This window comes from Chiloscyllium plagiosum, chromosome 2 (genome assembly GCF_004010195.1).
Source record: "Chiloscyllium plagiosum isolate BGI_BamShark_2017 chromosome 2, ASM401019v2, whole genome shotgun sequence".
In the NCBI taxonomy this organism is placed as follows: domain Eukaryota; kingdom Metazoa; phylum Chordata; class Chondrichthyes; order Orectolobiformes; family Hemiscylliidae; genus Chiloscyllium; species Chiloscyllium plagiosum.
The window spans coordinates 131,212,003-131,224,257 of NC_057711.1; the positions used below are offsets into that span (position 1 = coordinate 131,212,003).

A 12,255-nucleotide genomic window follows, 5' to 3' on the forward strand; every position below is an offset into this window, starting at 1 on the left:
CCATTAGCACCACTGCCCTTTTTTAAAGCCTCAGTTACAGGCTTTGTGGATGAATTTTGTTGAACCATGACTGTCCTAATGTGAGGGTCACAAGTTGTTCAACTGGAATTCCTCTGGAATAAAAAACAAAATGTCATGGATAAACTCCTTTATAACTTGCTTCATTTGGATGATTTTGAATTCCCACAGTAAGCAACTTGCAGTCCATGCTTTTTTGGTATGTTTCCATACTACTAGAAGAATTCCTGTTCACAGCAAACATGAGGGAGAAAATAAGATTAGTTGTGAAGATACGTAGAGTGACTGTATGCTGTTGAAAGTAAATCGGCCTACTGAGTGAAAGATGTTTTGTAAGGAGACTGAAAAACTGAGGGAAGGAAATAGTACTTTATCCTTGATTCTTCAGTGACATGTTCAAAGATAAAGTTCTTCATCACTGCAGAACAGGTTCTAATGAGTGGGATGCTGATGCAGGTCTGTGTGTTATTTAGGTGTCCTTTCTATATCCTTATGGTCTCTCATTGAGTGATTGCCAATTGAACTAAACTATGCCAATATTTTGGGCTTGACTTTCTAAAAAAACTTGTTATAATTATAGTGAGCAGAGGGAAACGTTTCCATTTGACCTAATGGAAGACAGTTAACTAAGTTTTGGAGACTTAGTACTGCAACAGCATTTTTTTCTGAAATTATTTTGCTGCCCTTGAATTTGATGCAATAAGTCCATGCTCAGAGATTTAAAAAAATATTATCTTTTACAAATATGTTTATCATTCCAGTACATTTTTAAGAGTCATTTTGTCAGCTTCTGTTTCTCATTGCTATTCAGTATCTTTTCCTGGAAGGTACATAGATATCTGCAGATACATGTACAAAGGTTGGGTTAAATTTGTGATGGTATTCATAGAAAAATAGTTTAGCAGCACCCATTGTCTCAAACTCTGATGAGGAATTAGACCATTGGCTAAGGTTTCAGAGAGATGTCAGTATCTTTTGAACTAACCTCCAACATGAGACAGAGTCTTCAGGAAGAAATTAAACAGGTTGAGGATGAGTAAGAATTGATTGCGAAGTGAGATTGCTAAATTTCTCTTCCAGAAACTCCCTCCTGCTTTAAAAAATTGTCTTCAGTAAAATTCCTTCAGTTCTTAAAGGAAAATATTATTGCCGCTACATATGTCCTCAAGTACCATATTTGCCATTACTGTGTCATTGGAAAAAAACATGGTCACTTGCAGCTGTTTGTGTGTCTTCAGCCTTCTGTGTTGCTAAGGGCCTAGGAAGAGGATGTAAATTTTAACTAGCTGGCTTTGGCAATGTCTTTGTGGAGTGATTGACTGTATTAACAGAATTGCCATTCAGCATTTTGGATCATTTAAAATAAAACATTAATTGCTGGGAGGTGACCATGACATATCACGACAGCTAGTTGTCTCCAGTCTTTGCCAGGGTGCTTGTACCTGTCCCTGCTTTGTCAGCACCTGCCTAAGAAACTTAAATTCACCTGACTCTCAGGATAGTCAAAGAACAAAGGGCAGGTATGAAATGAAGTTCACTGCACAATGAACTTTGGCCTGCTAGATGTTACATCATTATACATTAATTGACAACAGGACAAAGTAAACGTCACCAGCAAGATCAGCAGACACCAGTACTGTTCACAAAGAAATGTGAAACAACTGAAAACAATCACAAAAACTAATTGTGGAAGACACGGATTTGTGTGAAAGAAAGGAAGATTTTAATACTATTATATAGGTTCCCTTTAATCATGTTTCTAATTTGATTTAATTCATTTATTTAAAGATGCATGCATATTAAAGAAAAGCTTTACTCTTAGCACTTAGAGTCTCCTGTCTCATGTAATGCACTGGAACGTGGAAGCGCACTAGTTGAGCACTATTGTTTCATTTCATTTTGAATCAACCCACACTGATGGGATAAAGATCCCTGCTATCTGTAAGGATCCCAATGTGAAATGAATCAAGATAGCCTCAATGCTGTTCCTAATAGCTATGGACACATAACATAAAACTGCACTTAATTTGACACTAATTGGCAACCTTACAACCTTGCTTATACCCGAAACATTAACTCGCCTGCTCCTCGGATGCTGCCTGACCTGCTGTGTTTTTACAGTTCCACATGTTTTGACTCTGATCTCCAGCATCTGCAGTCCTCACTTTCTCCTAATCTTTCTTAGAGAGACTAGTAAACGAGAAATGAAAGTATTGCACTGATGCAGTAGGGACTACTCTCCTGTGGTTAGGACTGAGGCTTGTGGTTGGAGCAAAGTAAAGGGAGCTTTACTGTGCGGCTGTTGTTGCTGTGCCTGACCTGGGAGTTCTTTATGCTGACACTGGGTGACTGAAAAGAAAATGTTTTCAATTCTGCATCCCACCCCCCAACCCAAGAACAATCATTTCATGATGACTAAAATTCATTTTATAAAATCCACAGTGATTAAAACTGATGTTCCCATCAATATACCAAGTTCAGATCCTCTCTGATGATACTGTTGATAACATCTAGAAGTCCTGGTCACCCTTCAGGAATGCCATTCAAATGTAAGCTGCTGAGTGCCTCTAGAGACAGGAACCTCTGAGTCCCTGAAGGTAAAGCTTCTTGTTAGGGTTCTTGTCACATTTTCTCTTCTAAAAGTGCTCAATTATCACCGTTGATAGAAATATAATGTTCCAGTACTTCAGTAAAGGAATGGAAACATTATGCTGGCAGTACTATATGAGCCGTACAAACACTGTTTAGTTTGCTTACCAGATTCGCCAAAGGAATACGAGTGTGAGGACTTCTCTGCCTGAAACTGTTTCATCACCAGAGGTAATGTCAGGGACTACATAACAAATAAAATATTCTTCTATCTGTTTTGTGTAGTGAACATTTTGTGTTCATCCCTTTATTTTTTGCTGTTTTTTATGAACCAGACTCATAGGATTTATCTAAATCAGTTCAGAATGCTAGATGAATTTCTCAAGAAGGTAATTGTATGCATGATTTCTGCACAAAGTTTGGAAAGATGGAAAAATGAGGCTAAATGGAGAAAGTTGTCTCAATTCATCTCAAGTTTGGAAACCCCTCTAGTTCTGGGAGGGGAGAGATTGTGATTTCCTATTTCCTAACTGATACAGCAGCAATATACCTAGAGTAACTGTAGTGGAATGCACTTAGCAAGTACATCTGGCTCCCCTCTTCGAGCTCCCTCTATCCTTCTCATTCAGCCAAGTGGTGAGATGAAGATTAACTAGTAATTAATTTGTGTAACATTTGGGCAGCGAACAAATTCTTAACACTTTATTATTCAAAGTTTGGGAGAAGATTTGTAGCTCGGGTGCTCGTTGTTGTGGTTCTGTTCTCCGAGCTGGGAATTTGTGTTGCAGACGTTTCGCCCCCTGTCTCGGTGACATCCTCAGTGCTTGGGAGCCTCCAGTGAAGCGCTTCTGTGATGTTTCCTCTGGCATTTATAGTGATTTGTACCTGCCGCTTCCGGTTGTCATAGGACTACATAGCACTACATAGGACAAACAGGAAGACAGCTAACGGTCCGCCTCCATGAACACCAACTAACCATGAAACGACATGACCAGCTATCCTTAGTAGCCACACACTCAGATGACAAGCAACATGAGTTCAACTGGGACAACACTACTATTATAGGACAAGCCAAAAAGAGAACAGCCAGGGAATTCCTAGAGGCATGGCACTCATCCACAGATTCAATCAATAAGCACATCGACCTGGACCCAATATACCGGCCACTGCAACGGACAGCTGGAACTGACAACCAGAAGCGGCAGAGACAAACCACTATAAATGCTGGAGGAAACATCACAGAAGCGCTTCACAGGAGGCTCCCAAGCACTAAGGATGTCACCTAGACAGGGGACAAAACGTCTGCAACACAAATTCCCAGCTCGGCGAACAGAACCACAACAACACTCTTTATTATATTGGAAGAAAAGCCGAGCCAAAAGGAAAGTGCTTTAGAATTATAGAAAACAGATTGGATCGAAATTTGTTTTGTTATTTTGATAATCTTTGTAACATTGTTAACAATTATATTTGCATTTCACAAAGATATGCATTAGCAAATCTTACATCATGTAGCATGAATTGGGAGATTAAAAAGCTGGAAACTAAAGCCTGCTAGGCTATTGTGATAGTTAATGTTACACCTCAGTGTCTTTGTATGTGACATTGAAGTCATTTACTGACACATTCTTGACTCTGACTTTAAATCTGTTTTCCAAGTACAGCTTTTCCCAACTCTGGTCCTTGTTCAACCAGTTAATAATCTGTATGAGTAGAACAGTTGTTGGTGCACTTATGGGATCAAGTATTGCAAATGTATGAATGAAGAGGTGACTGCAGCAAACGTCGGCATTCAAGTTAATGCTGTAGTGATACTTCAATGTACTTTATCAACTGAACAAAAAATGCATTTGGTACATTATCTACAGATTTTCTGCAGGTAAGTAGGACACGTTTTTAGGTTGTTATTTGAAGAAAGTTAAAAATTTCCATGGAAGCATAAACTAAACTTTTCTCACTGAGTTGCCATTGTATTTGCCATTTGCATTTGCAATCATACTTTCTGCTTCCCTTTTACTGAATCATTCGGTGCCAATCAATTTAAAGAAGGACAAACATTGTTACTTACCTGAATATGTTGTTGATAATCTATTCAAGGTGACCTATGATTGAGCTTACTGTCATTTTTCTCAATGGACTATAGGAAATAAAAAGTTATTCACTCAGATCGCTGTGCTCTGTAGATAAATGTGCCTGAATAAATGTTCAAAATCTGTTCATATCTGACCATTCTGATCTCTTCTTCTTGTAATATTTAGACAGTATCAGTATTTCCATTTAGAATTTTTCAAATCACCATTTTTAAGGTGACTGGAGGAAGGTTTAGGGGAGCTGTCAGAGGTCAGTTCTTTACACAGAATGGTGAGTGTGTGGAATGCACAGCCAGTGGTGGTAGTAGAGTCAGATATGTATTAGGGACATTTAAATAACTCTTGGAGAGGTACATTGATTGATGTAAAATGAAGGGTATGTAGGTTAGTTTGATCTTAGATGAGGCTAAAAGGTCAGCACAACATCAAGGGCTGAAGGTCCTGTACTGTGCTGTACTGTTCTATATTCCTAATATGCAGTAAATCTTACACAGTGGTGCAAAGAGTTTTACTTACACTGCTAAAACAACTTGTGTCACAAATTTCATAATGTACCAGAACTGACCAGGAAAAAATGTCCTGGTGAATTTCTGCAGTGCCTTTTGTAGATAAGAAGCTATTCCACTGCTAAGAGCATTGGTGTGGAGGAAATAAGTGTTTGTAGAGGTGATGCCAGTCAAGCATTCTGGATGCTGACAGGCTTTCTGAGTGTTGTTGGAGCTACCCTAATCCAGGTAAGGGGAGTATTCCATCACTTTCCTGACATGTGCCTTGTAGATAGTGGACAGGCCTTGAGGAGTTCAGAGGTGGGTTAATTGCTGTAGTGTTCCTAGCCTGTTACCTGTTCTAGTAATCACAGTATCAATATGGCTGGTCCAATTAGTTTCTGGTCAGTAGTAACCCCAAGATAGAGAGAAATTCAGTGATGGTAATCTCATTGACTGTGAATGGTGATGGTTAGATTTTCTTGGAGATGGTCATTGCCTGGCACATGTTGCGTGCCATTTGCTGCATCACACCTAGATATTGTCCAAGTCTTGCTGCATTTGGACATGCACTGCTTCAAAATCTGAGGAGTTGCAAATTGTGCAGTCATCATCTAACATAGAGTCATAGAGATGTAAAGCACGAAAACAGACCCTTGGGTCCAACTTGTCCATGCCGACCCAGATATCCTAAATAAATTTAGACCCATTTGCCAGCAACCCTTCCTATTCATATACCCATCCAGATGCCTTTTAAATGTTGTAATTGTACTAGCCTCCACCACTTCCTCTGGCAGTTCATTCCATATACGCACCACCCTCTGTGTGAAAAGGTTGCCCCTTAGGTCCCTTTTAAATCTTTCCCTTCTCACCTTAAACCAATGCCCTCTGGTTTTGGACTCCCCCACCTCAGCGAAAAGACTTTGTTTATCCTAGCCATGCCGCTCATAATATTATGAACCTCTATAAAGTCACCCTTCAGTCTCCAGGGAAAACAGCTCCAGCCTATTCAGCTTCTTGTATAGCTCAAACCCTCAAACATCATTGTAAGTCTTTTCTAAACTCTTTCCAGTTTCACAACATCATTTCTATAGCAGAGAGACCAGAATTGAATGCAGTATTCCAAGAGTAGCCTAACCAATGTCCTCTAGAGTTGCAATTTGATCTCCGAACTCTTACACCCAATGCACTGACAAAGCATGCCAAACACCTTCTTTACTATCCTGTCTACCTGCAACTTGACTTTCAAGGACCTATGAACCTGCATTCCAAGGTCTCTTTGTTCAGCAATACTCCCCAAGACCTTACCATTAAGTGTATGAGTCCTGCTAAGATTGGCTTTTCCAAAATGCAGCACCTCACATTTATCTAAATTAAACTCCATCTGCTATTCCTCAGCCCATTGACCCATCTGATCAAGATCCTGTTAAAATCCAAGATAATCTTTTTCACTGTCCACTTCACCTTCAATTTGGTGTAATCTGCAAACTTACTAACCATACTTCCTAAGTTCACATCCAAATCATTTATATAAGTGATACCAGCACCAATCCTTGTTGACACACCGCTGGTCACAAGCCTCCAGTCTCAAAAACAACCGTCCACCACCACTCTCTGTCTTCTACCTTTGAGCCAGTTCTGTATCCAAACAGGTAGTTTTCCATATAAACCATGTGATTGAACCTTGCTAACCAGACTCCATGTTGAACATCTTTAGTGAGGTCCAGATGAAGGGCTTTTGCCCGAAACGTCGATTTCAAAGCTCCTCGGATGCTGCCTGAATTGCTGTGCTCTTCCAGCACCACTAATCCAGAATCCACATAGGTCACGTCCAGTGATCTTCCCTCATCAATCCTCTTTGTTACTTTTTCGAAAAACTCAGTTTAGTGAGACGATTTCCCATGCACAAAGCCATATTGACTATCCCTAATCAGTCCTTGTCTTTCCAAGTATGTGTAAACCCTGTCCCTCAGGGTTCCCTCTAACTACTTGCCCATCACCGATATCATGCTCATCAGTCTGTAGTTCCCTGGCTTTTCCTTACTGCCTTTCTTAAATAGTGGCACCATGTTAGCCAACCTTGAGTCTTCTAGCACCTCACCTCAGGCAATCGTGAGGGAGTCATCGATCACTTCCCTAGTTTCCCATAGAATTCTAGGTTACACCTGATCATGTCCTGGGGTTCTATCCACCTTTATGCATTTTCAGCCATCCAGCACCTTCTCCTCTGTAATCCCTATTTCTGACCTTATGGTGGAGAGAAGGTCATTGATTTAAGCAGCTGAAGATGGTTGGGCCGAGGACACTACGCTGAGGAACTCCTGTGGAGATGTCCCGGAGCTGAAATAACTTACCTCCAATAGCCGCAATCCAAACCTTTGTGCCAGGTATTACTCCAACCAGCAGAGAGCTTCCCCCCTTGCAGTGATTATAATGATATCAGCCAGCTAGAAAATGAGCTCCTTGATTAGGGCTGTTAATCTGGTCTAATCAGGGAGTACTGGCTAACATATAAAAAAGCTGAGTGTATTTTGATTTGATCCCTGGTCTCCCATTCACTGTTTGATCACACAGCATTGCCCTTTGGTGTGAAGGGCACTTTTTTGTCACTGGCAACTCGGGTGTTTCCTTTCTTCCTGGTGGTGGAATTTGAATAAAGATTCGTGCACTTTGTGTCTTTCACTGTGTCTCACACCTGCACACACACACCATGGGTGCTGGAAAAAAAAATAGGATTATCCCTTCGATGTGAAGGGCACTGCTTGAAAAAAAAACCAGGAGTGTGAGCATTACCCTTTGATAAAAAAGAAAAAAAAGCTGAGTGTATTTTGATTTGATCCCTGGCCTCCCATTCACTGTTTGATCACACAGCATTGCCCTTTGGTGTGAAGGGCACTGCTTGTCACTGGCCACTCGGGTGTTTCCTTTCTTCCTGGTGGTGGAAATTTGAATAAAGATTCGTGCACCTTGTGTCTTTCACTGTGTAAAAAAAAGAACAAGAAAAAAAAGATTTAAAAAAAGCTGAGTGTGCCCTTTGAGAAGGGCATTGCTTGTCACTGGCCACTCGGGTGTTTCCTTTCTTCCTGGTGGTGGAATTTGAATAAAGATTCATGCACTTTGTGTCTTTCACTGTGTAAAAAAAAAGAACAAGAAAAAAAGGATTTAAAAAAAGCTGAGTGTGCCCTTTGAGAAGGGCATTGCTTGTCACAGGCCACTCGGGTGTTTCTTTTCTTCATGGTGGTGATTTACACACTTATTGTTTTTCACTGTGTCCGACACCTGCACATAAAAAGAAAATAAAGAAAAATAAACAGGAGTGCCAGAGCTTCTGTTCACTCTGAAAGCTAGCTCTAAAGGAGCTGGATCGGTGTGAGTGAAAGACTGTTCACTTTTCTGTATAGGAGAGAGGAGAGGAGAGGAGAGGAACTCCTGAATAGCCTGGAACCACCCAGTCAGTGTATCTTATTTATTGCTGTTGGTGTGTTCCTGCTGAGGAGGAGTTTATTTTGAATCAGTTTTTTTTTAAAAAAACGGCTGACTGCTCAGGACCTCTGGAGGAAGTCAAGATGAACTGTCACTGGGCTTTTCTGACTGACGATTGTTGCAGATGTTTCATCCTTGTCTTTTGCACTATTGCTTGTGTTCCACTGTTGTTTAGACTGGGTGTATTTGTATACTGAGTATATTTCCACATCTCTAGTGAGTTGTTTATTTGTCCATCCCCATCCATAACTCGTTGGGGCAGGACTGCAGGCTTAGATCTCATCTATTGGTTGTGGAATAACTTAGCCCTATGTATCATTTGCTGCTTATGCTGTTCGGGGTGGCACAGTGGTTAGCACTGCTGCCTCACAGCGTCAGAGACCCGGGTTCAATTCACGCCTCTGGCGACTCTCTGTGTGGAGTTTGCACATTCTCCCCGTGTCTGCGTGGGTTTCATCCGGGTGCTCCGGTTTCCTCCCACAGTCCAAAAAATGTGCAGGTTAGGTGAATTGGCCATGCTAAATTGCCCGTAGTATTAGGTGAAGAGGTAAATGTAGGTGAATGGGTCTGAGTGGGTTGCGCTTCGGCGGGTCGGTGTGGTCTTGTTGGGCCGAAGGGCCTGTTTCCACACTGTAAGTAATCTAATCTAAAATGAATCTTGTCACCACAAACAATTTTTTAAAAAAAGAATGCAGGTAGCCCTGTTTTGTAGCTTCATTAGGTGTGCACCTCGTTTTTAGGTGTGCCTGATGGTAATCCTGGCATGTCTTCGTACTTTGAACCAAGGTTCATCCTTTGGTTCAATAATAATGGTAGAGTGAGGGATATGTCAAGCCATGGGGTTGCAGATTGTGTTGGAGTACAATGATGCTGCTGATGGCGCACAGTCTTGAGTTGCTAGATCTGTTCGAACTCTGTCCTATTTAGCACAGTGATAACTGTGACAGCATGACCGAGGACATCCTCAATGTGAGGACTCTGCAAAGACTGTACAGTGATCACTTCTATCAGTGCTGTGATGGACAGATTAATCTATGGCAGGCAATTGATGAGGATGAGATCAATTATAAATTTTTCCGTTGTTGGCTCTCTCTCAAAATGTGGCAGACCTGGAACAAAAAGAACAAATGAAGAACAAAGAACAACACAGCACAGGAACAGGCCCTCCAAGATTACACTGACACATTTTGCCCTTCCATTCTAAAACTGTCTTCACTTAGTCTTCACTCTGTATCCCCCTATTCCCTTTCTATTCATGTATTCATCCAGGTGCTGCTTGAATGCTGCTATTGTGTCTGCTTTCACCACCTCCTCTGGCACTGCCAGAGGAGGTGGTGAAAGCAGACACAATAGCACCCTTTGTGTGAAGAACTTGCCTCATACATCTCTCTTAAACTTCCCCCTTTGCACCTTAAATCTGTATTCCCTAGTAATTGACCCCTTCACCCTGTGAAAAAGCCGCATACTTTCCACTCTATGCATACTATTCACAATCTTATAAACTTGTGCAATCTTATAACCTTCTGCATTCCAGTGAAAACAAACCCAATCCAACCTTTCTTCATAGCTAAAATTCTCCATACCAGGCAACGTCCTTTTCTGTGCCCTCTCCAAAGCATCTACATTCTTTTGGTAATGTGGTGCTCAGAACTGTACGCAATATTATGAGTGTGGCCGAACTGAAGTTCTATAAAGCTGCAGCATAACTTGTCTATCCTTATACTCAGTCCCCCTTCCAATGAGGGCAAGCATGCCATAAGCCTTTTAATACCTTATCTACATGTACTCCCACTTTCAGTGATCTGTGTACCTGCACACCCAGATCCTCCACATATCAATGCTCCTGCCATTCACAGTATAATTTCCATCTGTACTCGACCTTCCAAAGTGTACCACCTCACATTTGTCAGGATTAAACTCCATCTGCCATTTTTCTGCCCATGCCTCCAATTGATCTATATCCTGCTGTATCCTCTGACAATCCTCACAACCCACAACACCACCAATGTTTGTATTGTCTAAAACTTACTAATTAGACTAGCTACGTTTTCCTCCAAATCATTTACGTAAATCACAAATAGCAGAGATCTCAGCACTGATCCCTGTGGAATACCACTAGTCACAATCCTCCATTCCGAAAAAACATTATCCTTTGCCTCCTATAATTAAACCAGTTCTATATCCATCTTGCCAGTTCACCCTATTAGGGAATTTTAAGGATTGTTCAGTTTTCCACCTTCATGGGCAAACAGAGGAAGAAGATGCAGAAGACCAGTCTCTCTGACTGCTCCCAGTGAATCCCATTTTGCATGCTTTTTTCTCAACCTCGACAAGGCAGACACCATCACTTCACCCTTGGTGCCAGTTTGCCATGTGGGACCTTGTCAAAGGCTTTACTGAAGTCCTTGTAGACAACATCAAATGCTTTTCCGTCATCAATCATCTTCCTCACCTTCTCAAAAAACTCGATTAAATTACTGAGGTACGACTCCCCTGCACAAAACCATGCTGTTTAGCGCTAATAGGTACATTTGCTTCTAAATGCTTATAGATCTTATCTCTGAGAATCTTTTCCAATAATTTCCCTACCACTGATGTGAGGCTAGCAGGCTTGTAATTTCTAGAATTATCCCTGCTACCCTTCTTAAACAATGGGACAACATTGGCAATTCTCTAGTTCTCTGAAACCTTACCTGTGGTTCAACCTGGTCTGACAGCTTTGTCCTCTAGGACCTGACCACCACAGTTGGTGCTGGACATTGAAATTCCCACATCCAGAGTACATTCTGCGCCCTTGCAACCCTCAGTGTTTCCTCCAAGTGGCATACAACATGGACAAATACTGAATCATCATTCGTGAGGTTTGGTGTGAGGAGGGTGCACCCTTGTCCATGTTTGACCTGATAACTGTGAAACTACATGTTGTCTAGAGTTAATGTTGACAATACCCAGGGCAATCCCTCCTGACTGTATAGTACTGCACTGCTATCTCTGATACACAATAAAAAAGATTAATGTTGATCTTTATCACAATGAAAGACAAAGGACAGCTATACAGACCCTGGGTCGGATAATGTCCGGCATACTGTGTTTTGTATTGCTTTTGAACACTAACATCAGAAATAATACAATAATGGAATATACCAAGGTAAAAGAAATGAGACAGGTTATGTAACCTTGTTTGCTATTGCCTTAAATGTTGAAGGTTTTGCAGTGATCCAATAAAGCACTTAAAATGTTACACAAACTTGATGGACTATATACGCAGGTAAATTATTTCAACAATTAAAAAAAAAATGGATTTGCAGGGAGATTATAAAACAAAAATTTGACGCACAACCACATGAGAAGATGTTTAGACAGATGGCAAAAAACATGGTTAAAGAGATAGATTTTAAACAGCATCTTAAATGAAGAGATAGAGTTTGAGAGGCAGAGAAATTTGTTTTGGAAAATCCCTGAAGTTAGGCCCTAGACAACTGAGGCATGGTTTTCCGTGGTGGGGGAAATCAAAATCAGAGATGTAAAAGAGATCAGAATTAGAAGAGTATATAGATACCTAAGAGTTGTAGGCTAAAAGGTTTGCTTAT

General features: G+C 40.9%; 1 protein-coding gene across 2 annotated transcripts in view; it reads left to right on the forward strand.

The window, feature by feature from the left end:
* LOC122563980 (doublesex- and mab-3-related transcription factor 1-like) overlaps positions 1-12,255 on the forward strand; it is a 138,056-nt gene that overhangs the window by 106,032 nt on the left and 19,769 nt on the right. Inside the window, exons 6-7 of one of the 2 annotated variants that reach the window (XM_043718386.1) lie at positions 2,779-2,838; positions 4,272-4,386. The exons of the other annotated variant lie outside the window; for it this stretch is intronic. Of the exons in view, the coding sequence (XP_043574321.1) occupies positions 2,779-2,819 (41 nt within the window). The 3' untranslated portion in view covers positions 2,820-2,838; positions 4,272-4,386. Of the gene's footprint in view, positions 1-2,778; positions 2,839-4,271; positions 4,387-12,255 lie in introns of those variants that run through there. 2 annotated transcript variants of the gene reach the window in all.